Below are 22,012 nucleotides of genomic sequence, written 5' to 3' on the forward strand. Positions count from 1 at the left end.
GCCAAAGATTTTGGCATTTGTTGAGTTCCTTAACAATGAAAGAAGGAAATATTCTTCTCATCTTAAGAAAATGACACCATAGTTTTACTTACAAAGTAATAAATCATGTTGACGACTTTGTATTCAGTGTTAGCCAAGGGAATATTGGTAAATATATAAGAAATAATTCTTTAGAATAACACTTTACATTAGCAATTGGCAGTTGATAAAGTTCTTTCACAGTAAATATAATGTTAAAGTTTTTGTGAAATAAATTTAATTTTAATGTATGTTTACTTAAAAAACTAATATGTTTATATATGTTTTCCTTTTTTTTAAACAGGTTGGGAGAAAAAACTTCAGAATGCTGTGTATAGTGAACTGAGTGTGTGAGTTTTTCCTCCCTATTTTGAGATACTCTTATTACATTTAGCTATATTTGCTTTGTAAGTAATGAATATAGTTTTACTATGTGTACTCATTGTTATTATTTCTTATTAGCATTTATATAGCATTTCAAGTGAGTTTCACTTACAATTTCAGTTGTGGTCTTCCTGAGAATTAATACGTGGGGGTTTTTACCGACCAAATTTTTATATTAACAATTCATTAATCCAGTGTAATTAGGGAATATGATATTTCTCAAAAGTTAGTATTCCAGATAATTTAAGCTTACCAGTGTTCTCTTTATTGTTGCCATATTGGACATTATCCTTTTTCTGTATTTATATACTGACCATTTTAAACACAACTAACTCTTTTTTGAAATATTCATTATTAAGAATATTACTATTTTTATTTATCTGAATTTGTTGTCCGAGTTTGCTGAAGTGTGTAGAACTATTTTTCATTATAAGACATATGGATCCCAAATGTTAACCTTTGTAGTTTACTTAATGTTCCATTATTCATCAATTATTTATTGCTAGCACTATAGTGGGCACTGGGGATATAGCATAGAACAGTGAACAGTTTCTGCCCTCATGAGGTTTATGATCTAACTGAGTTCTTAAGTCTTTTTTTCCCTGCTATCAGTGTATCTGTATCCGTAACCTCTCTAGTTTCTCACACTCCTCTTTCCAATTTGCTCCTTCTAATCTGCTGTTACTTGGAAAAGGAAATAACCTGGTTTACCAGAATTGTTTCTAAAACAAAGAGATGAATGCTTGTGGATTTGTGCTTAGACACACGTTTTTAAAATTAGTTATTTGCTTCTTTGCTTATTGCTATCTTTTGAGTTGGTTTTTGAGCTCTTAAACTCATAAATAAAGTGCCATCTATTAAGTAAAGCTGATTGTGATTATACCTTTGGTTCTAGTCACTAAAGGAAAAGGTATTTATCATGACAAGTAAGGTTTTAAAACTCCCCAAATGTAGTAGAGATACCATAAGTTGATTAAACTAATATGGACATGGTGATTTGCCTGTCTATTAAGCTTGTAACTTCAGTGTCTTTGTCTCTGATACTGGCAGAATAATAGCATCTGTTGTGTATAATTCCAGATATTAGATTCTCATCTCAGTAGATACTACTGATGATTGCTATTTTTGTGGCATAATGCATTCCTGAAAATTGTTCTGTGAGATAGAGTGCCTTTTTACTTGATGGCATGGACAATATTTCATTCATTGTAATATCCTTGATATCCTACATAATAGACATTAAATAAGTATTTTATAAATATTGAATAACTTGTTGGGATATTTGAAGAAGTTCAGTAAAACTGCCTGTTTCCTCACTTGGGTTCTGAACAAATAAAGAAAATAAAATATAAAGGCAAATGGGAAATCAAAACTATACTTTTACTTGTGATAAAGATTGGTAGGAGGACATAGCTTAGTGCAAGAGCAAAATAAACTCTTTAGCTGAACTCCACACTCAGACTTAACCTTCTACTTAAATAATATTGTGAGCATATTCAGTTTATTCTTCCAAAATTTAAAAGTTGGAGAGGGCATTTATTGTCTTCTGGGGTATAGTGAGTAAAGCCCTGGAAAGAGGTCAAGTATGTTACAGGGAGGCAGTTCGTTTTATATGAAAGGGCACATCTGGAGTCGGGGAAGAAGTGTTTCCTCATGCAAATCAGAAAAGTAAGTGGACTTAGCGTATTCTGGTCCATTTTTCATTGGTAGAAACCATTAGATGCATAGGTAAATAAAGCAAAACTAAGATAGAAATATCTATTAATATAAATGATTGGAACTGAAAAAAAAATGCACATACTCTCATTCCTAATAGAACTGTGGCCATGTGAACTGTATACATCATACCTGGAATTTGCTCATGTCATACTTATTTTAGTAATGATTCCAAAGATTTTAGTCAGATTTTTATTTAACAAGTATAGCAGAAAAATTTCTACAGTCTTTTATTACATGAAACATAACACTAGCCCAGGTTAGCTCTTTCCACTTCAAAATTGCGTACCTTATCTATTATTGTGCTAAAAACTATTTAATATTATATCAGTGATAATTTACATTGATTGAATGTTTATGTCCAGCACTGTGGTAATAAGCACTTTATAGGCATTGTCTATATTAGGTAGTCTTTATAACACCCTACAAAGTAGATTTTATTATTCTAATTATTTTACAGAAGAGAAAACTGAGTCTAAGATCACTTAAGTAACTTGCTGAAAATCATGTAGCTAGTAAATGGCAGTGCTGGGATTTCACCTCTAGTGAAACATATTCTAAAGCCATACTTTTTACTACTTCTCACATATACTTGCATCTTGTTTTTTACCTAGATTAAAAATGTTCTAAAACAAGAATTATGTCTTACATTTCTTTGAGTATCTCCTATAGCATCAAATAAATGACATGGAGTCAGCAAGTAGTCATTGAGCCACCCCTAGGGCTAGCACACAATAAATATCTTTTTGAATTGAGAAAACTTAGTGAAACTATTAATCCTAAATATTTACTGTAAATATTTAAGAAAGTCTTTACTTTGAAAATGTACCCATTTCTTTGTCTCCTAGTCTTTATTGTATTTTATGTAGAGCAGTTTGGAGAAGGAAATGGCAACCCACTCTAGTATTCTTGCCTGGAGAATCTCATGGACCAGAGGACCCAGGGGGGCCTATAGTCCATGAGGTTGCAAAGAGTTGGACATGACTGAAGAGACTGAGCATGCATATAAAGAATTAGAAGATATATTATTTTCCTTATGGAATACAAATTAAAAGAATATATAAACCTTTTTAACCTTTCATATACGTATATGTTATAAAAACAGATACCACAATTTGCTGTTATAGTATATATATGCAAGTGTCTACCATATTTTGGAGACATATAAATGTTTAATGATAGTGGGCCTCAAAACAGACAGATTTTTAGATTAATGAGTACCTTATACTAGATCACCAGACTAGGTCAGTCTTTTATAGACATGCACAGTGTTCTCTAAGAGAGTCCTCAGGTAGTAGACCTGGGCATCTCTAAAATCTCCTAATCATAGTTCTTCTTGCCCTCTTAGTTGTAAATGTTACACATAACAATTGTTATGTTCAGAGCTAGGTGCTGGCATAATGCACAAGTAAGTAGATAGTGTTTGCTTTTAATGGAGCTTACATCCCAGTGGGGCACAGAGACTTTACAGATGCAATTACAGTAGAATATGGTAAGTGCTGTAATAGGGTAAGTACAAGCAGTACATAGGGCAGGTGTGTAACTCAGACTAGAGGTGTCATGATGACTTGTCACAGGAAATAATATTCAGACTGAGATCAGAAAGCAAAGCTACAGTTAGGGGAAGGAATAGAGAAGAAAAATGCTTTGGGCACAAGGGAACAACAGGTGCAGATGTTTCACACATGCATATGTGTTTAGTCGTGTCCAACTCTTTTGTAAACCTGAGGACTGTAGCCTTCCAGGCCCCTCTGTCCTTGGGATTTCCCAGGTGAGAATATTGGAGTGGGTCGCCATTTCCTCCTCCAGGGGATCTTCCCAGCCCAGGGATTGAACCCAGATCTCTTGCATCTCCTGTACTGGCAGGTGGATTCTTTACACTGGTGCCACCTGGGAAGCCCACAGACATTTAGAGGTGGAAAAGAATGTTATATATTGGAAGAATAAAAATTGTATGGCTGGATGGTCGAGGGCAAAGGGCCATAGGAAAGAATGAAGCTGGATCTGTAGGCAGGCTTGTGCTTGTTACTCAAGGATTTGTAGACTAGATCCTAAAAGCATTTGGGTACCATTTTAGGATTTAGTAGTGATATGATCACATTTGCGTTTTAGTTATTTAGAAATGTGCATATGTGCATGCTCAGTTGTGTCTGACTCTTTGTGACCCCATGGACTGTAGCCTGCCTGGCTCCTCTATCTAAGGGATTCTCAAGGCAAGAATACTGGAGTACATTGCCATTTCCTTCTCCAGGAGATCTTCCTGACCCAGGGACTGAACCCACATCTCCTGCATTGTTGGCAGATTCTTTACCATCTGAGCCACCTGGGAAGCCCATTCAATAATGTACTCGGTATCTAGTATGTGCCAGGTCTTATGCTAGACACTGGAAATACAATCACTGGTGAATAAGAACACACTACTCCTGACGAACAGCCAGGCAAATTGACAAATAGGTTGAAGATAGTGTAGATGCAGGGGAGACTGCTTATGAATATGTCAGATGAATGCAAGCAAATAATGTCATTGCCCAAATCAGTGTCAGTGAGGTAGTAAAAGATGGGTGGTATTTAGAGGGATTTGGAGAGACAGGAAGAGGGAGGAGTAAAGAGTGACATCCAGTTTCTGTATTGTTCCTATCTGCTGATCCTCATTTCTTTGTATTCAGTTCACTTCAGTTCAGTCGCTAAGTCGTGTCCGACTCTTTGCGACCCCATGAATCGCAGCACACCAGGCCTCCCTGTCCATCACCAACTCCCGGAGTTCACTCAGACTCACATCCATCGAGTCAGTGATGCCATCCAGCCATCTCATTCTCTGTTGTCCCTTTCTTCTCTTGCCCCCAATCCCTCCCAGCATCAGAGACTTTTCCAATGAGTCAACTCTTCACATGAGGTGGCCAAAGTACTGGAGTTTCAGCTTTAGCATCATTCCTTCCCAAGAAATCCCAGGGCTGATCTCCTTCAGAATGGACTGGTTGGATCTCCTTGCAGTCCAAGGGACTCTCAAGAGTCTTCTCCAACACCACAGTTCAAAAGCATCAATTCTTCGGTGCTCAGCTTTCTTCACAATCCAACTCTCACATCCATACATGACCACAGGAAAAACCATAGCCTTGGCTAGATGAACCTTTGTTGGCAAAGTAATGTCTCTGCTTTTGAATATGCTATCTAGGTTGGTCAAAACTTTCCTTCCAAGGAGTAAGCGTCTTTTAATTTCATGGCTGCAGTCACCATCTGTAGTGATTTTGGAGCCCAGAAAAATAAAGTCTGAAATAACCCTTAAAATAAGAAAGCATTAGTCACTCAGTCGTGTCCGACCCTTTGTGACCCCATGGACTACAGCCTGCCAGGCTCCTCTGCCATGGAATTCTCTAGGCAAGAATACTGGGGTGTGTTGCCATGCCCTTCTCCAGGGGATCTTCCTGAACCAGGGTTTGTACCTGAGTCTCCTGCTTTGCAGGCAGGTTCTTTATCATCTGAGCCACCAGGATCTTTTCTAAATAACCTTTAAGATCATCAGTAAACGCTCTCAAGTTTCTAAATTTCCAAGTTTTATTAAATTTAGAAATAATTACTGTTAAATGGAAGGATTTTAGAATTACATTTCATTATAAAACATATGTATCTTTACAAGTAATATAGTGAGCAGTATAAAATATACAACTTGAAATACTCAGGTATCTAGAAATTACCAGTGGTTTTTGTTTTTTTTTTTTTTTGTGAGTGTGGAAAGGTGATTTGTTTAGGTACATGGAATGCAGATTTTAGCAGAAAAAACAATTAGAAACAATCAGTTAGTAAAACTGTCTAAAGTTCCCCTTTAGATGTCCCTGTTTGGATGAGGAATTTCTTGAGAACTCAGTGCATGGTTCTTGATTGTTAGAATATGGTTGCTTTACATGGGTATAATTTCTATGACTAATTTTAATTAGAGGTATCAGTTGTGAAAGAGATTGAAACCTCTAAGGAAATGTTAATTGTTGTGTTTTCCTATTGGCTTCTCTATGATTTTATATCACTCTGTGCCTCAGTCATTACATTTCAGCCATCCTGGCTTTTTCTGATTTTTAAACATTCCACAGTTTCCCACCTCAGAGTTTTGTGCTTGCTATCCTTTTGCTTGGAATGTTGGTTGGCTCCTTTTCACTCATGTCTTGATTCAAACATTAGGTTTCCTAGACACCTTCCCTGCCCTTCCAAATCATTTAGACTTTATCCTGCTCTCATTTTCTCATGGCATTTACTACTCTTTTATGTTATTCTATTTGTTTGTTTGTTTTTTAATGAATATTGACTGTCTTTCTTCACTAGAATATTAGGTACATGAGAATAGGAGACACTGTCTTAATCTCACCATATACCTAGAATGGCTCAAATATGTTGAATAAATGAATCTGTTTTCTTAATAAAAACAATATATTTTGAATATAAAATGTCATGTTACACAGAAAACAGAATTTGACATTAAATTTAAAAAATTTTATTAAGTCTGTGAATTAATATAGTATGTAATATATTGCATGCTAAAATATGGCTATTACAAAAGAGTATTTATACTATCACTTCAATTCTGTGGAAAAGGAAATTGGGAGAATTGAGAAAAGTTGATATTTTAGTAAGTTAATGGACTTGTTTAGATTTCAGATTTAAAAAATTTCTGTTATAATATTTATATACTAAAATTAACAGTTGTGAAAATTTCATATGAGCACTTACAGAGCTAAATAATTTAAAAGTTACCTCAATCTATGAATTCCATTTTAACTTTTAATGTCATTAAATTGCTAATTTAAAGTTACAATGCTAGCAGGATAAAAATTAAAGTTTTGTTAGGTTGTTGTACCTTGTATAAGTACATAGAACTGCTAGCAAATGTTCTGTTTCATATATCATGGACTATAGAGGTAAGTAATTTCTAACCAAACAAACTGATTAATTATCAAGAGTGGTATGTAATATTTAGCTCCCTCTTTCTGTCCTCAGGTTTCCTTTACCTAGTCATCCTGCTGCACCTCCTGAACATCTTAAAGAACCTTTGGTATACATGCGGAAAGCACAGGTTGGCTATTGTTCATTTTAATTTTATTATTCCATACCAAGTTATATAATGCAGAATGAAAGATCCTTATTAACATTAGGACTATATTTATTATATGAAAGACTGGATAAGGACTACTAAAGTGATGCAAATAGTATTTGTATGCTGTTTATATTTGGTAACCAAGGATTACTTACTTAATTTCTATAGTAATTCTGAAAATACTGAGTAGAAGGGAAAAAAATCATGTACCATACTGGCCTAAGATTTAAAATATGATAAAAGTTTTATGTACCGATTTGTTCCTCAAGTTCTGTGATATTAAAGGAAAGAATAGGGAATGAACTGACTCACTCGTCCCCTAAAATTTTGGCTTTTGACACCAGTGTTACTGATAGTGTATTTGAAATATATTTGTTTTCATAACAGGTTGTCACATACTAGTTGTATTCAGTTGCAGAATCCAAATGACTCCTGTAATCTAAGATGAACTGACAAACAACGAAAAGTCACTTTAAAAGAATAAAATAAAACAATTTAAATAGAAAGACTATAAAAAGCTGTTAAAATAGAAACAATAAGCTGTCTAAATGTCCCTAATTCTTTAGCTGGCCTTTGCCTTTGCCCAGCCTGGTCTACCTGCCTGTGAGGTAGGACTGTTCATGAGCCTTCCTCTCAGTGCTGGGGACCCTCTAACTGCCACTCCTGAGGCTTTAATGGACATCATAAGCTGACCTTCTTTCTCCATCGTAGTCTTGGAAACTATTATGAAAAATTTGAAATACACCCTGGAGAACTCCCATGAACCCATCACCCAGCTTCAGCAATTACACAGTGGTTCTGCTGCTCCTGAGAAGTGTTCTGCTGCTTTGAGTTACTATGTTTCATGTGCTGGATGTTAGGCAGATTTTTTAAAAAGCCCTTAAAATTGGAGGGTGAAAGGAAGCAATATAAACAAAAAACATGGAGATATTTGAGGAAATATTAATGTGTAGTATATTTCTATCTCTGCTGCTGCTAAGTCACTTCAGGTGTGTCCGACTCTGTGCGACCCCATAGACGGCAGCCCACCAGGCTCCCCCGTCCCTGGGATTCTCCAGGCAAGAACACTGGAGTGGGTTGCCATTTCCTTCTCCAATGCATGAGAATGATAAGTGAAAGTGAAGTTGCTCAGTCGTGTCCGACCCTCAGTGACCCCATGGACTGCAGCCTACCAGGCTCCTCCGCCCATGGGATTTTCCAGGCAAGAGTATTGGAGTGGGGTGCCATTGCCTTCTCTGATATTTGTATCTCTATGTAGTATTAATACTTTAGGTCCAGCAATCAGATGGTATTTACTATCAGTGTGTCATAAAGCATAATATTGAAATGATGCGTGTATGAAAGAATTGTTTGGTCTTTTATTATAAAGGTCTGAACTCAAGAAAATAAAGCTAAATATCTAGTTCTAAGATTGTTTTTTTTGGCAAAATTGGAAAATTTTTGAACATTTTAGAGAAAGTATCAGTTTTAACGTGTAAAAAACAGAAGTTGGTTTCTTATTAAGACTGAAGAGGTGAATAATAGGTCTGTTCTTAAAGCCTACTGCTAGTTGCTGAGACTGTGTATGAATGGTAAGTATATGTATGGTAGTCTTCTCTCTTCTTTCTAGGCTTACCCACTAGATCAAGAGTTGGCATGCTACAGCCCATGGGCCAGATCTGCCCTGCTACCTGTTTTTGTATCGTGGGCAAGCTAGGATTTTCTTTTTTTTTTTTTTTACATTTTCAACTGGTTGAAAAATCAGAAGAATACTGTCTTGAGACCCATGAAAATTATAGGAATTAATAAAATATATTTATTAGAAAATAATCATGCTCCTTTATTTACATGTTGTTTATGGCTGCTTTGGAAGTGGTCAAACAAGAGATGGCAAGAGTGAATGTCGACATTCTAGGAATCAGCAAACTCAAATGGACGGGAATGGGTGAATTTAACTCAGATGACCATTATATCTACTACTGTGGGCAGGAATCCCTCAGAAGAAATGGAGTAGCCATCATGATCAACAAAAGAGTCCATAATGCAGTACTTGGATGCAATCTGAAAAATGACAAAATGATCTGTGTTCGTTTCCAAGGCAAACCATTCAATATCACAGTAATCCAAGTCTATGCCCCAACCAGTGACGCTGAAGTTGAATGGTTCTATGAAGACCTACAAGACCTTTTAGAACTAACACCCAAAAAAGATGTCCTTTTCATTATAGGGGACTGGAATGCAAAAGTAGGAAGTCAAGAAACACCTGGAGTAACAGGCAAATTTGGCCTTGGAATACGGAATGAAGCAGGGCAAAGACTAATACAGTTTTGCCAAGAAAATGCACTGGTCATAGCAAACACCCTCTTCAACAACACAAGAGAAGACTCTACACATGGACATCACCAGATGGTCAACACCGAAATCAGATGGATTATGTTCTTTGCAGCCAAAGATGGAGAAGCTCCATACAGTCAGCAAAAACAAGACCGGGAGCTGACTGTGGCTCAGATCATGAACTCCTTATTGCCAAATTCAGACTTAAATTGAAGAAAGTAGGGAAAACCACTAGACCATTCAGGTATGACCTAAATCAAATCCCTTATGATTATACAGTGGAAGTGAGAAATAGATTTAAGGGACTAGATCTAATAGATAGAGTGCCTGATGAACTATGGACGGAGGTTCATGACATTGTACAGGAGACAGGGATCAAGACCATCCCCATGGAAAAGAAATGCAAAAAAGCAAAATGGCTTTCTGGGGAGGCCTTACAAATAGCTGTGAAAAGAAGAGAAGCTAAAAGCAAAGGAGAAAAGGAAAGATATAAGCATCTGAATGCAGAGTTCCAAAGAATAGCAAGAAGAGATAAGGAAGCCTTCCTCAGTGATCAATGCAAAGAAACAGAGGAAAACAACAGAATGGGAAAGACTAGAGATCTCTTCAAGAAAATTAGAGATACCAAGGGAACATTTCATGCAAAGATGGGCTCGATAAAGCACAGAAATGATATGGACCTAACAGAAGCAGAAGATATTAAGAAGAGGTGGCAAGAATACACAAAAGAACTGTACAAAAAAGAGCTTCACGACCCAGATAATCACGATGGTGTGATCACTGACCTAGAGCCAGACATCCTGGAATGTGAAGTCAAGTGGGCCTTAGAAAGCATCACTATGAACAAAGCTAGTGGCGGTGATGGAATTCCAGTTGAGCTATTTCAAATCCTGAAAGATGATGCTGTGAAAGTGCTGCACTCAATATGCCAGCAAATTTGGAAAACTCAGCAGTGGCCACAGGACTGGAAAAGGTCTGTTTTCATTCCAATCCCAAAGAAAGGCAATGCCAAGGAATGCTCAAACTACCGCACAATTGCACTCATCTCACACGCTAGTAAAGTAATGCTCAAAATTCTCCAAGCCAGGCTTCAGCAATACGTGAACCGTGAACTTCGAGATGTTCAAGCTGGTTTTAGAAAAGGCAGAGGAACCAGAGATCAAATTGCCAAGATCCGCTGGATCGTGAAAAAAGCAAGAGAGTTCCAGAAAAACATCTACTTCTGCTTTATTGACTATGCCAAAGCCTTTGACTGTGTGGATCACAATCAACTGTGGAAAATTCTGAAAGAGATGGGAATACCAGGCCACCTGACCTGCCTCTTGAGAAACCTGTATGCAGGTCAGGAAGCAACAGTTAGAACTGGATATGGAACAACAGACTGGTTCCAAATAGGAAAAGGAGTTCGTCAAGGCTGTATATTGTCACCCTGCTTAGTTAACTTATATGTTTACCATTAGTTTAGTCTAAACCCATTTATCTTTCAGTGGGTTCATTTTGTTGCATCTCAATCCTTTTATTATTAATTATCTGCTTTTGATGGTCAGTACCAAAATCAGATTGATTATATTCTTTGCAGCCAAAGATGGAGAAACTCTATGCAGTCAGCAAAAACAAGACTGGGAGCTGACTGTGGCTCACATCATGAACTCCTTATTGCTAAATTCAGACTTAAAATTGAACAAAGTAGGAAAAAACGCTAGACCACTCAGGTTTGGCCGACATCAAATCGCTTTACAGTTATACAGTGGAAGTGACAAACAGAGTCAAGGGATTAGATCTGATAGACAGAGTGCCTGAAGATTTATGGACGGAGGTTCATTATACAGGAGGTGGTGATAAGACCATCCCCAAGAAAAAGAAATGCAAAAAGGCAAAATGGTTGTCTGAGGAGGCCTTACAAATAACTGAGAAAAGAAGAGAAGCTAAAGGCAAAGGAGAAAAGGAAAAATATACCCATTTGAATGCAGATTTCCAGAGAATAGCAAGGAGAGATAAGGAAGCCTTCCTCAGTGATCAATGCAAAGAAATAGAGGAAAATAATAGAATGGGAAAGACTAGAGATCTCTTCAAGAAAATTAGAGACCCCAAGGGAACATTTCATGCCAAGATTGGACAATAAAGGAGAGAAATGGTATGCGACTAACAGAAGCAGATGATATTAAGAAGAGGTGGCAAGAATACACAGAAGAACTGTACAAAAAAGATCTTCATGACCCAGATAACCACGATGGTGTGATCACTCACCTAGAGCCAGATGTCCTGCAATGTGATGTCAAGTGGGCCTTAGGAAGCATCACTACAAACAAAGCTAGTGGAGGTGATGGAATTCCAGTTGAGCTATTTCAAATCCTAAAAGATGATGCTGTGAAAGTGTTGCACTCAATATGCCAGCAAATTTGGAAAACTCAGCAACAGCCACAGGACTGGAAAATATGCCAGCAAATCTAGAAAACTCAGCAGTGGCCACAGGACTGGAAAAGGTCTGTTTTCATTCTAGTCCCAAAGAAGGGCAATGCCAAGGAATGCTCAAACTACCGCACAATTGTACTCATCTCACACACTAGCAAAGTAATGCTCAAAATTCTTCAAGCCAGGCTTCAACAGTACAGGAACCGTGAACTTCCAGATGTTCAAGCTGGATTTAGAAAAGGCAGAGGAACCAGAGATCAAATTGCCAACATCTGCTAGATCCTAGAAAAAGCAAGAGAGTTCCAGAAAAACATTTACTTTTGCTTTATTGACTATGCCAAAGCCTTTGACTGTGTGGATCACAACAAACTGTGGAAAATTCTGAAAGAGATGGGAATACCAGACCCCTGACCTGCCTCTTGAGAAATCTGTATGCAGGTCAAGAAGCAACAGTTAGAACTTGGCATGTAACAACAGACTGGTTCCAAATTGGAAAGGAGTACATCAAGGCTGAATATTGTCACCCTGCTTCTTTAAACTTATATGCAGGATACATCATGTGAAATGCCAGGCTGGATGAAGCACAAGCCGGAATCAAGATTGCCAGATATGCAAATGACACCACCCTTATGGCAGAAGAGTGAAGGAGAACTAAAGAGCCTCTTGATGAAAGTGAAAGAGGAGAGTGAAAAAATTGGCTTAAAACTCACCATTCAGAAAACATGGCATCTGGTCCCATCACTTCATGGTAAATAGAGGGAAACTGGGTATCAGATCCTTGGGAATTCTCCATAGTATCTTCTTGATTTTTCTATACATCTAAAACTCTAGTAAAAAATCAAGTCTACTAAAAAAAAAAGAGATAAACAGTGGAGACTTTATTTTTGGAAACAGTGAGACTTTATTTTGGGGGGGGCCTATGTTTTTGGGTTGCCATTTCTTTCTCTAGGATTTACCCTTATAATATTTCTCACTGCCTTCTAGGAAACCTTCAGTGACTGCCAGTTGCCTAGTAAATGATGTTCCTAGTCCAAAGCCCACCATGAAGGGTAGTTACTTTCTGTCCCCAGCAGAGATGATTCCACTCCATCAGTCTCTGCTGTCTTATAACTGCCCTTTGTGCCCATCCAAGTGAAGCATTTTGCCTTTCCTATTGCGTCTTTAACACTTTTGGTTTTGCTGTCATGGAAAGCCCTCTGCTTGTTCTGTATTATGTAAATCCCATTTATTTTGTGTCAGCTTAGATGGCATCTCTTCGCTGAGGTTTTTATTACTCCTGTTGAAAGGATTTTTCCCTCTTTTGAACTCTGGTAGCACACTATCCCTGGAGGAGGGCATGACAACCCAGACTTTTATGTAGCAGAAACTTAGTTTATAATGAATCAGTAAGAAAAGGCATTTCCCATCTTTTCTTACAGTATTTATTTAACAGATGTTTACTGAATGCCCATGAGTAAAAGACACTCTGCTGTGTGCTGTGGAGATGCAGAAATAAATTAGATGGAGATTCTGCCTTCAGGAAACTACATGATTTGATCATTGAAATAAGACTTGGACACATGTATCTGTAACACAAGGTAGAAAGTGCTGCCTGCCAAAGGGAAGGTGGCCAGGAAATCTGGGCTGATAAGGGGAAGAGACTTCTTTTACTGCGTCAGCCTTTTCCCGAGTGTTTTATGCCGAATCCTCACCCTGAGAGATGCTCCACAAAAGGGGGTTCCAGGGACAAGTAAATTTGTAAATGGAAGCACACATTGCCTTCCTCTTATTGAATCACAATTTATTTTATTTTTTTTTTTTAGTAGACTTGATTTTTTACAAGAGTTTTAGGTGTATAGAAAAATCGAGAAGATACTATGCAGAATTCCCAAGGATCTGATACCCAGTTTGCCTTATTAACTTCTTACATTACTATGCACATTCATTATACTTAGTGAACTGATATTAATACCATAGCTAAAGTTCTACTTTATTCAATAGATTCCCTTAGTTTTAACCTCATGTCCTTTTTCTGTTTTAGGAATCCATCCAGCACACCACATTGCATTTGGTTGCCATGTCTCCTTAGCCTCCTCTTGGCTATGACATTTTCTCAGACTTCCCTTGTTTTTGATGACCTTGACAGTTTTGAGAAGTACCTGTCAGGTATTTTGTAGAATATCCCTCTCTTGGAATTCATCAGATGTTTTTCTCATGATTAGACTGGGGTTGTGAGTTTTTTGTAGGAAGATCACAGACATAAAGTGCCATTTATATTGATTAAATTGTATCATCATTCATACTATCAACATGATATATCACTTTTGATGTTGACCTTTATTGCCTGATTGAGATACTAATTGTGAGGTTTTTTTCCACTGTGAAGTTACTGCCCCTCTCCCACCTTCAGTTCAGTTCAGTTCAGTCACTCAGTCGTGTCTGACTCTTTGCAACCCCATGAATCGCAGCACGCCAAGCCTCTCTGTCCATCACCAACTCCCGGAGTTCACCCAGACTCACATCCATCGAGTCAGTGATGCCATCCAGCCATCTCATCCTCTGTCGTCCCCTTCTCCTCCTGCCCCCAATCCCTCCCAGCATCAGAGACTTTTCCAATGAGTCAACTCTTCGCTTGAGGTGGCCAAAGTACTGGAGTTTCAGCTTTAGCATCATTCCTTCCCAAGAAATCCCAGGGCTGATCTCCTTCAGAATGGACTGGTTGGATCTCCTTGCAGTCCAAGGGACTCTCAAGAGTCTTCTCCAACACCACAGTTCAAAAGCATCAATTCTTTGGCGCTCAGCCTTCTTCACAGTCCAACTCTCACATCCATACATGACCACAGGAAAAACCATAGCCTTGAGTAGACAGACCTTTGTTGGCAAAGTAATGTCTCTGCTTTTCAATACACTATCTAGGTTGGTCATAACTTTCCTTCCAAGGAGTAAGCGTCTTTTAATTTCATGGCTGCAGTCACCATCTGCACTGATTTTGAAGCCCAAAAAAATAAAGTCTGACACTGTTTCCACTGTTTCCCCATCTATTTCCCATGAAGTGATGGGACCGGATGCCATGATCTTCGTTTTCTGAATGTTGAGCTTTAAGCCAACTTTTTCACTCTCCACTTTCACTTTCATCAAGAGGCTTTTGAGTTCCTCTTCACTTTCTGCCATAAGGGTGGTGTCATCTGCATATCTGAGGTTATTGATATTTCTCCTGGCAATCTTGATTCCAGCTTGTGTTTCTTCCAGTCCAGCATTTCTCGTGATGTACTCTGCATATAAGTTAAATAAGCAAGGTGACAATATACAGCCTTGACGTACTCCTTTTCCTATTTGGAACTAGTCTGTTGTTCCATGTCCAGTTCTAACTGTTGCTTCCTGACCTGCATACAGATTTCTCAAGAGGCAGGTCAGGTGGTCTGGTATTCCCATCTCTTGAAGAATTTTCCACAGTTTATTGTGATCCACACAGTCAAAGGCTTTGGCACAGTCAATAAAACAGAAGTAGATGTTTTTCTGGAACTCTCTTGCTTTTTCCATGATCCAGTGGATGTTGGCAATTTGATCTCTGGTTCCTCTGTCTTTTCTAAAACCAGCTTGAAGGAAGTCACAGTTCATACTTAAGGAAGAGAAATTATGTTCTACCTCCCTGAGCAGGGGAGTATCTACAAAAAGTATTTAGAATTCTTCTGCATCAGAGAGTTGTCTTCTCTCCCCCATTTATTTACTTATTCAATCATTTATTTGTATCAATATAGACTCATGAATATTTATTAGATACTTTGGTTTTTAATCTAATGCTCCTTAATTTTGCTTACAATTTCTTTTGGTGTGTTAATGGCTCAGAGAGGCTTTTCAGTAGAGAAACAGTTTAATTTTTATTTAACCTAGTGCTGTTCAGACGTATGTGACATATTTCCATGTAAAGTACTTTGGGAACTACTTTGCTACGCCTTTCACAGAAAGCCGTATTTGAAGAAATTTATATGCAGTGTGATAAATCTAAATTCACAAGTTTACATGTGAAATAATAGTAGTAAGCACATAGAGCTCTAATTATGTGCCAGGTACCATTCAAGTATTCACTCATTTAATATTTATGTCGACTCTATGAGATGAGTTACATTTATGGTCTCAGAGAGTGCCAGCTTCACAAAACTACTAAGTGGAAGACTTGGAATTTGAATTTGGACAGCCACTCCAGAATCTGCACTACCTGATTCTTTTCAGCCTTTCTGTATCCAGTCCAGAAATGCTCAAACTCAGGATGAGCTGTGTGGTTGAATTTATCCTGTTTTCTGTCAATCCAGTAACCTTAGTAAAGTTGAGAATTTTGCTAGTTTCATATCACTTCAATTCTCATCTCCTTCCTAACTGGTCCTTCTGCCTTCTGTATTGTCACTCCATTTCTTAAAACTTCCAAGACTTTTAGGATAGAGCTTCAGTTCCTTACTTTTGCTTAAAAATCTATACATTATCTTGCCCCATTTTACTGTTCAGGTCTCATCCCTTGCCTTCTCTTACTGTCCCTCCCCTTCCTGCCACTCCATTTCCACGCACAGGTACCTTCTCTCTCTCTTCATCTCCTTGGTGTCCTCCAGCAGGAGAACCTGTGCTCATACCGTCACTCCTACCCCAGACTGCCTCCCCTTGAACCCCACGTGTTTCTGGCTAACTTCTACACATTCTTCAGGTATTGGGTTAGATGATGGTTTCTTTAGGAAGGCTTTCTGACCCCTCGCTCTCAGATACTCAGATACTTTTCCTGTATCTCAAGTCCTCCACATGAGAGGCACCCTGACCTTCCTATCACAATACTTGGGTTGTCTGTATGATCACTAGATTCTGTAGAGCAGAACCAGTGTCTCTCTTCCCGCATTGTATCTGCAACCTCTGGCATGGTGCCTGGCCCATGGTAGACACTCAATAGATTTTTTTTTTTTTAAATGATGAATGAATTACATAATGAAAAGTGGAAATGTTCCCTTTAGGAAAATATACCCTTATTTTGAGTAACTTCACTTCTTGAGCCTTCTCTAAAGAAAAAAATCAGAGATAATAGTAAAAAATTTAAAGGCATCTAAAGAAAGCAATAGGGCCTGCTTAAATGTAACAGCGAATCTCCAAAAGACAGTTTTACACAGGCATCAAAAGTGGCATTTTCAGAGAAGTATAATGAGGTGACAGAGAAGGCAATGGCACCCCACTCCAGTACTCTTGCCTGGAAAATCCCATGGATGGAGGAGCCTGGTAGGCTGCAGTCCATGGGGTCGCTAAGAGTTGAACCCGACTGAGCGACTTCACTTTCACTTTTCACTTTCATGCATTGGAGAAGGAAATGGCAACCCACTCCAGTGTTCTTGCCTGGAGAATCCCAGGGACGGGGGAGCCTGGTGGGCTGCCGTCTATGGGGTCGCACAGAGTCGGACACGACTGAAGTGACTTAGCAGTAGCAGCAGCATAATGAGGTGAAATTGCATATGATATAATCTCCATTCAAAAAAGCAAACTATAAAACAATATAATTCTACTTTAATTAAGTGTATATATATCCAAGTGCATATATACACACATATACATCTCAGTTGTACACATACATGCATAGAAAAAATGAATAGAATAAAATGGTAACCCTGGTTATTTTTGACTGGTGGAAATTTATGAGTGCTTATTATTTTATTCTTTATATATTGTATGGTTTTTTATATTATCTTGAATAAATGTATACTCTTTATTATCATAGAATTACTAAAGCCTTTTTCCATTAGAAAGCTGGGTTATTATTATTTTGTTTTACTTTATTCATTTCAGTGTGAAGAAAGTAATTTAAACTTATGAAAAAATTTTATAATTTCATAAGTTTTGCATGCTGTGTATTTGTTACATTGTTTTTAATGACTTCTTATTTATTTTCATTACTATGAAAAAGAAGCAAGATGATAATAATACCCATTTAAAGATTTCAGTAGAATTGCAATTCTTTTGAGAATCTTTTACCTCTCATGGCTTAGAAACTACCTTATTTATAAAATTCTTGAAATCCTTTGAGTTAATATCATAGATTTCAATTATTAGGGAAACTGATTAGAAAGCAACAATAATTTCATTTAGAGAGGATATGGGTTTAAGTAAAAGGTAATGTCTTTCTATTTAAACATTTTAAATGTAAAAGACCATCCATTTTCCTTTTAAATAACATTTTAAAAAATCTTTATTTTGTAAGTCTTTGGGATAGAAACTTTTACTTTCTTCTTATTTTATATTGGCGCACTATCATTTTTCAATAACTTATTTGCTACTTCAACTTTTTGTTGGGTGCTAGGTACACACTGAAATTTTTATTTAAATAATAGCATAGCATCAACTATGAATTTTTAGCATTTATCTTTGAGACGTAGGGCTTATTTATTCATTTCCACAGGTAGAGAAAAATGTACCTATAGAACTGGAGCTGGAGCTAGAGTGGACCTTCACATTTATCCAGTCTAACCTCTGGAGCTCATCTCCTTTTGATGGAGAACTGGAAACAAGAAATTCACAATTTTAACCCATTTTGATTAAGTCTTTTAATTGTTGGCAAGTTTCGTTAAATGGTTATAAGCTCCTTATAACATTTACTCACTGGTCTGAGCTTTGTGCTTTGTAGATATAAAGCATTGAATACATGATAATCAGTGAGACAAAGAAATGAATAAATACCACTTAATCAAGATTAGAGTTCTTTAGGGAACCTAAAGGATGACCCCACTTAAAAACAGCCGCTTGCTTCATCTTGGATTTCCCCTCATTGTCAGGAAATTCTGTTACTGTTTCTAATGTCTGTGGAAATGATTTTGTTGACTAAGACTTTTATGAAATGACTTCTGACCATCTGACTGAAGTTCTTGCAAAGAGTACCTTGGAAAAATCCTGACAACCTTTCATAGGTATGGAACAGGGAATAGGGAAGACAAGGCCAACCATTGGGGTCACTCTTCTTTCATTATTTCAGGATGTGATGTGTTCTGTGGACAGCTAGAAGTTGTGATATACTTAGCTTCCTATTGCGTGCCTATTGTTTTACATTTTTATGGTTTTTTATGTATAGATTGGTATAGCCCTAATGAACTTTTTGCAACTTATCCATATTATTTGTTTCTGTCTTATCCTTCTCACCCTCACTACAGGGATAGCTGTTTTATTCATCTTTTAATGGCATATGTTTAATAAGAGCCCAGTAAATATTTGTTGAATCAATATATTTTCCTTATTTGAAAACTCAGCTATTAACCTCATGTCCACCTGTTCTAGCCTTAAAATTTTGAATTTTCTGAGTTGAACATCCTTTTCCTCTTTCTCTCAGTTTTTCATCTTGTTCTTTATTCTCTTCTGGATCATTTCCACGTTTTTGCTTTAGTTGTGGAACACAATAAAAAATGATGAATAAAGCTTTGTTCAGCATTGCTTTAGTTCTTAATATTCTTTTCCATTCTACTCTCAGGTGTTGTTTTAAAAAGTTTCCCATTTGTAAAAATGAGGGTAATGATACATTACTCACAGGATTAATAAAATAACATATTGTAAACACATGTAAGTCACTTAGCTCTATTTTTTTCATTCAGAATGCTTGCTTCTAATATCTAATTTCTTTTTAAAAAGATTTTATTGGAGTATAGTTGATTTACAATGTTGTGTTAGCTTCTGCTCTTCAGCAAGGTGAATGAGTTCTATACATATACATATATCCACTGTTTTTTAGATTTTTTTTTCCCATATAGAGAATTACAGAGTATCAAGAAGAGTTCCCTATGCCATACAGTAGGTCCTTATTAGTTTATTGTTGTTGTTAATCACTAAGTCATGTCCGACTCTTTGCAACCACATGGACTGCAGCATGCCAGGCTTCCCTGTCCTTCACTGTCTCCTGGAGTTTGCCCCAATTCATGTCCATTGAGTCAGTGACGGTATCTAACCATCTCATCCTCTGCTGCCCGCTTCTCCTTTGCCTTGAATCTTTCCCAGCATCAGGGTCTTTTCCAATTATTTGGCTCTTTGGATCAGGTCTATTTTATATGTAGTAGTTTGTATATGTCTATCTCAATCTCCCAATTTATCCCTCCCCTCACTTATTCTTATCCCTCCCCTCACTTATTCTCTGGTAACCATAAGTTTGTTTTCTCTAATTTCTTTTCTGTGAAATTTTTTTCTTAAGTAGTTTCTCTGTATATTACATCTAACATTAAATTTGGTAAGTTGAAATACTTGGTAAGTGGGATAGTTATTTAGGAGAACTGTGATTTATCACTTAAAATTTTACTTTGTCAAAACTCCTGAAGAGATGTTTTTGTCAGAGTGATTTTCTAAAGAATAAGTTAAATATGCTTCAGAATATCTTATTAACATATAATTATAGAAAGTATTCTATTTTAAATGGACTTTATGTCTGTGTTTTCAGTAGGTTTTATGCTGTATTAAAATTATGTATTGCAGTCTTACAAATATGTACGGTATATATTATGAGCCACACATTGATGTCTGTTGTAACTTTTATTTTTATATCTGAGAGTTATTTTCTTTTTATCAACTCAAGAGTCCTCTTATTAGTGGTTGAAAATGATAATTTTTGTAATCATAATTCAATAGCTAGAAATTTAGTTCTTTTATATAATAGGATACATAATAAAAAATCAGGGATTGGATTTTTAATCTTTATGCAAGTTTTATTTTTATAGTAATGACTGAATTAAAATTCAGTTCAGTTCAGTCACTCAATTATGTCCGACTCATTGTGACCCCATGGACTGCAGCACACCAGACTTCTCTGTCCATCACCAGCTCCCAGAGCCTGCTCAAACTCATGTCCATCACGTCAGTGATGCCATTCGACCATCTCATCCTCTGTCATCCCCTTCTCCTCCCACCTTCAGTCTTTCCCAGCATGAGGATCTTTTCAAATGAGTCAGTTTTTCACATCAGGTGGCCAAAGTATTGGAGGTTCAGCTTCAGCATCAGTCCTTCCAGTGAATATTCAGGACTGATCTCCTTTAGGATGGACTGGTTGGATCTCTTTGCAATCCAAGGAACTCTCAAGAGTTTTCCAACACCACAGTTCAAAAGCATCAGTTCTTCGGTGCTCACTTTCTTTATAGTCTAACTCTCATATCTGTACAGAACAACTGGGAAAACCATAGCCTTGACTAGATGGACCTCTGTTGGTAAAGTAATGTCTCTGCTTTTAAATATGCTGTCTAGGTTGGTCATAGGTTTTCTTCCAAGGAGCAAGTGTCTTTTAATTTCATGGCTGCAGTGATTTTGGAGCCCAAAACAATAAAGTCTGACACTGTTTCCTCATCTATTTGCTGTAAAGTGATGGGACCAGATGCCATGTTTTCTGAATGGTGAGTTTTAAGCCAACTTTTTCACTCTCCTCTTTCACTTTCATCAAGAGGCTCTTTAGTTCTCCTTTGCTTTCTGCCATAAGGGTGGTGTCGTCTGCATATCTGAAATTATTGATATTTCTCCCGGCGATCTTGATTCCAGCTTGTGCTTCATCCGGCCCAGTGTTTTACATGATGGACTCTGCATATACGTTTAAATAAGCGGGGTGACAATATACAGCCTTGATGTACTCCTTTCCCAATTTGGAACCAGTCTGTTTGTTCCATGTCTAGTTCTAACTGTTGCTTCTTGACCTGCATACAGGTTTCTCAAGAGGCAGTTCAGGTGGTCTGGTATTCCCATCTCTTTCAGAATTTTCCACAGTTGATTGTGATCCACACAGTCAAAGGCTTTGGCATAGTCAATAAAGCAAAAGTAAATGTTTTTCTGGAACTCTCTTGCTTTTTCTAGGATCTAGCAGATGTTGGCAATTTGATCTCTTGTTCTTCTACCTTTTCTAAATCCAGCTTGAACATCTGGAAGTTCACAGTTCCTGTACTGTTGAAGCCTGGCTCGGAGAATTTTGAGCATTACTTTGCTAGTGTGTGAGATGAGTACAATTGTGTGGTAGTTTGAGCATTCTTTGTCATTGCCCTTCTTTGGGACTGGAATGAAACAGACCTTTTCCAGTCCTGTGGCCACTGCTGAGTTTTCCAGATTTGCTGGCATATTGAGTGCAACACTTTCACAACA

At 37.4% G+C, this 22,012-nt stretch overlaps 1 protein-coding gene across 3 annotated transcripts in view; it reads left to right on the plus strand.

Moving 5' to 3' along the window:
• Positions 1-22,012, plus strand: part of TBC1D19 (TBC1 domain family member 19) — a 157,225-nt gene that overhangs the window by 29,243 nt on the left and 105,970 nt on the right. For 2 of the 3 annotated variants that reach the window (XM_070372240.1, XM_070372239.1), the window contains exons 3-4: positions 323-368; positions 7,102-7,177. In XM_070372240.1, the coding sequence (XP_070228341.1) occupies positions 323-368; positions 7,102-7,177 (122 nt within the window). Of the gene's footprint in view, positions 1-322; positions 369-7,101; positions 7,178-13,943; positions 14,069-22,012 lie in introns of those variants that run through there. The other variant, XM_070372241.1, reaches the window with a different exon arrangement.

Source organism: Bos mutus, chromosome 6 (assembly GCF_027580195.1).
Source record: "Bos mutus isolate GX-2022 chromosome 6, NWIPB_WYAK_1.1, whole genome shotgun sequence".
NCBI classification, from domain to species: domain Eukaryota; kingdom Metazoa; phylum Chordata; class Mammalia; order Artiodactyla; family Bovidae; genus Bos; species Bos mutus.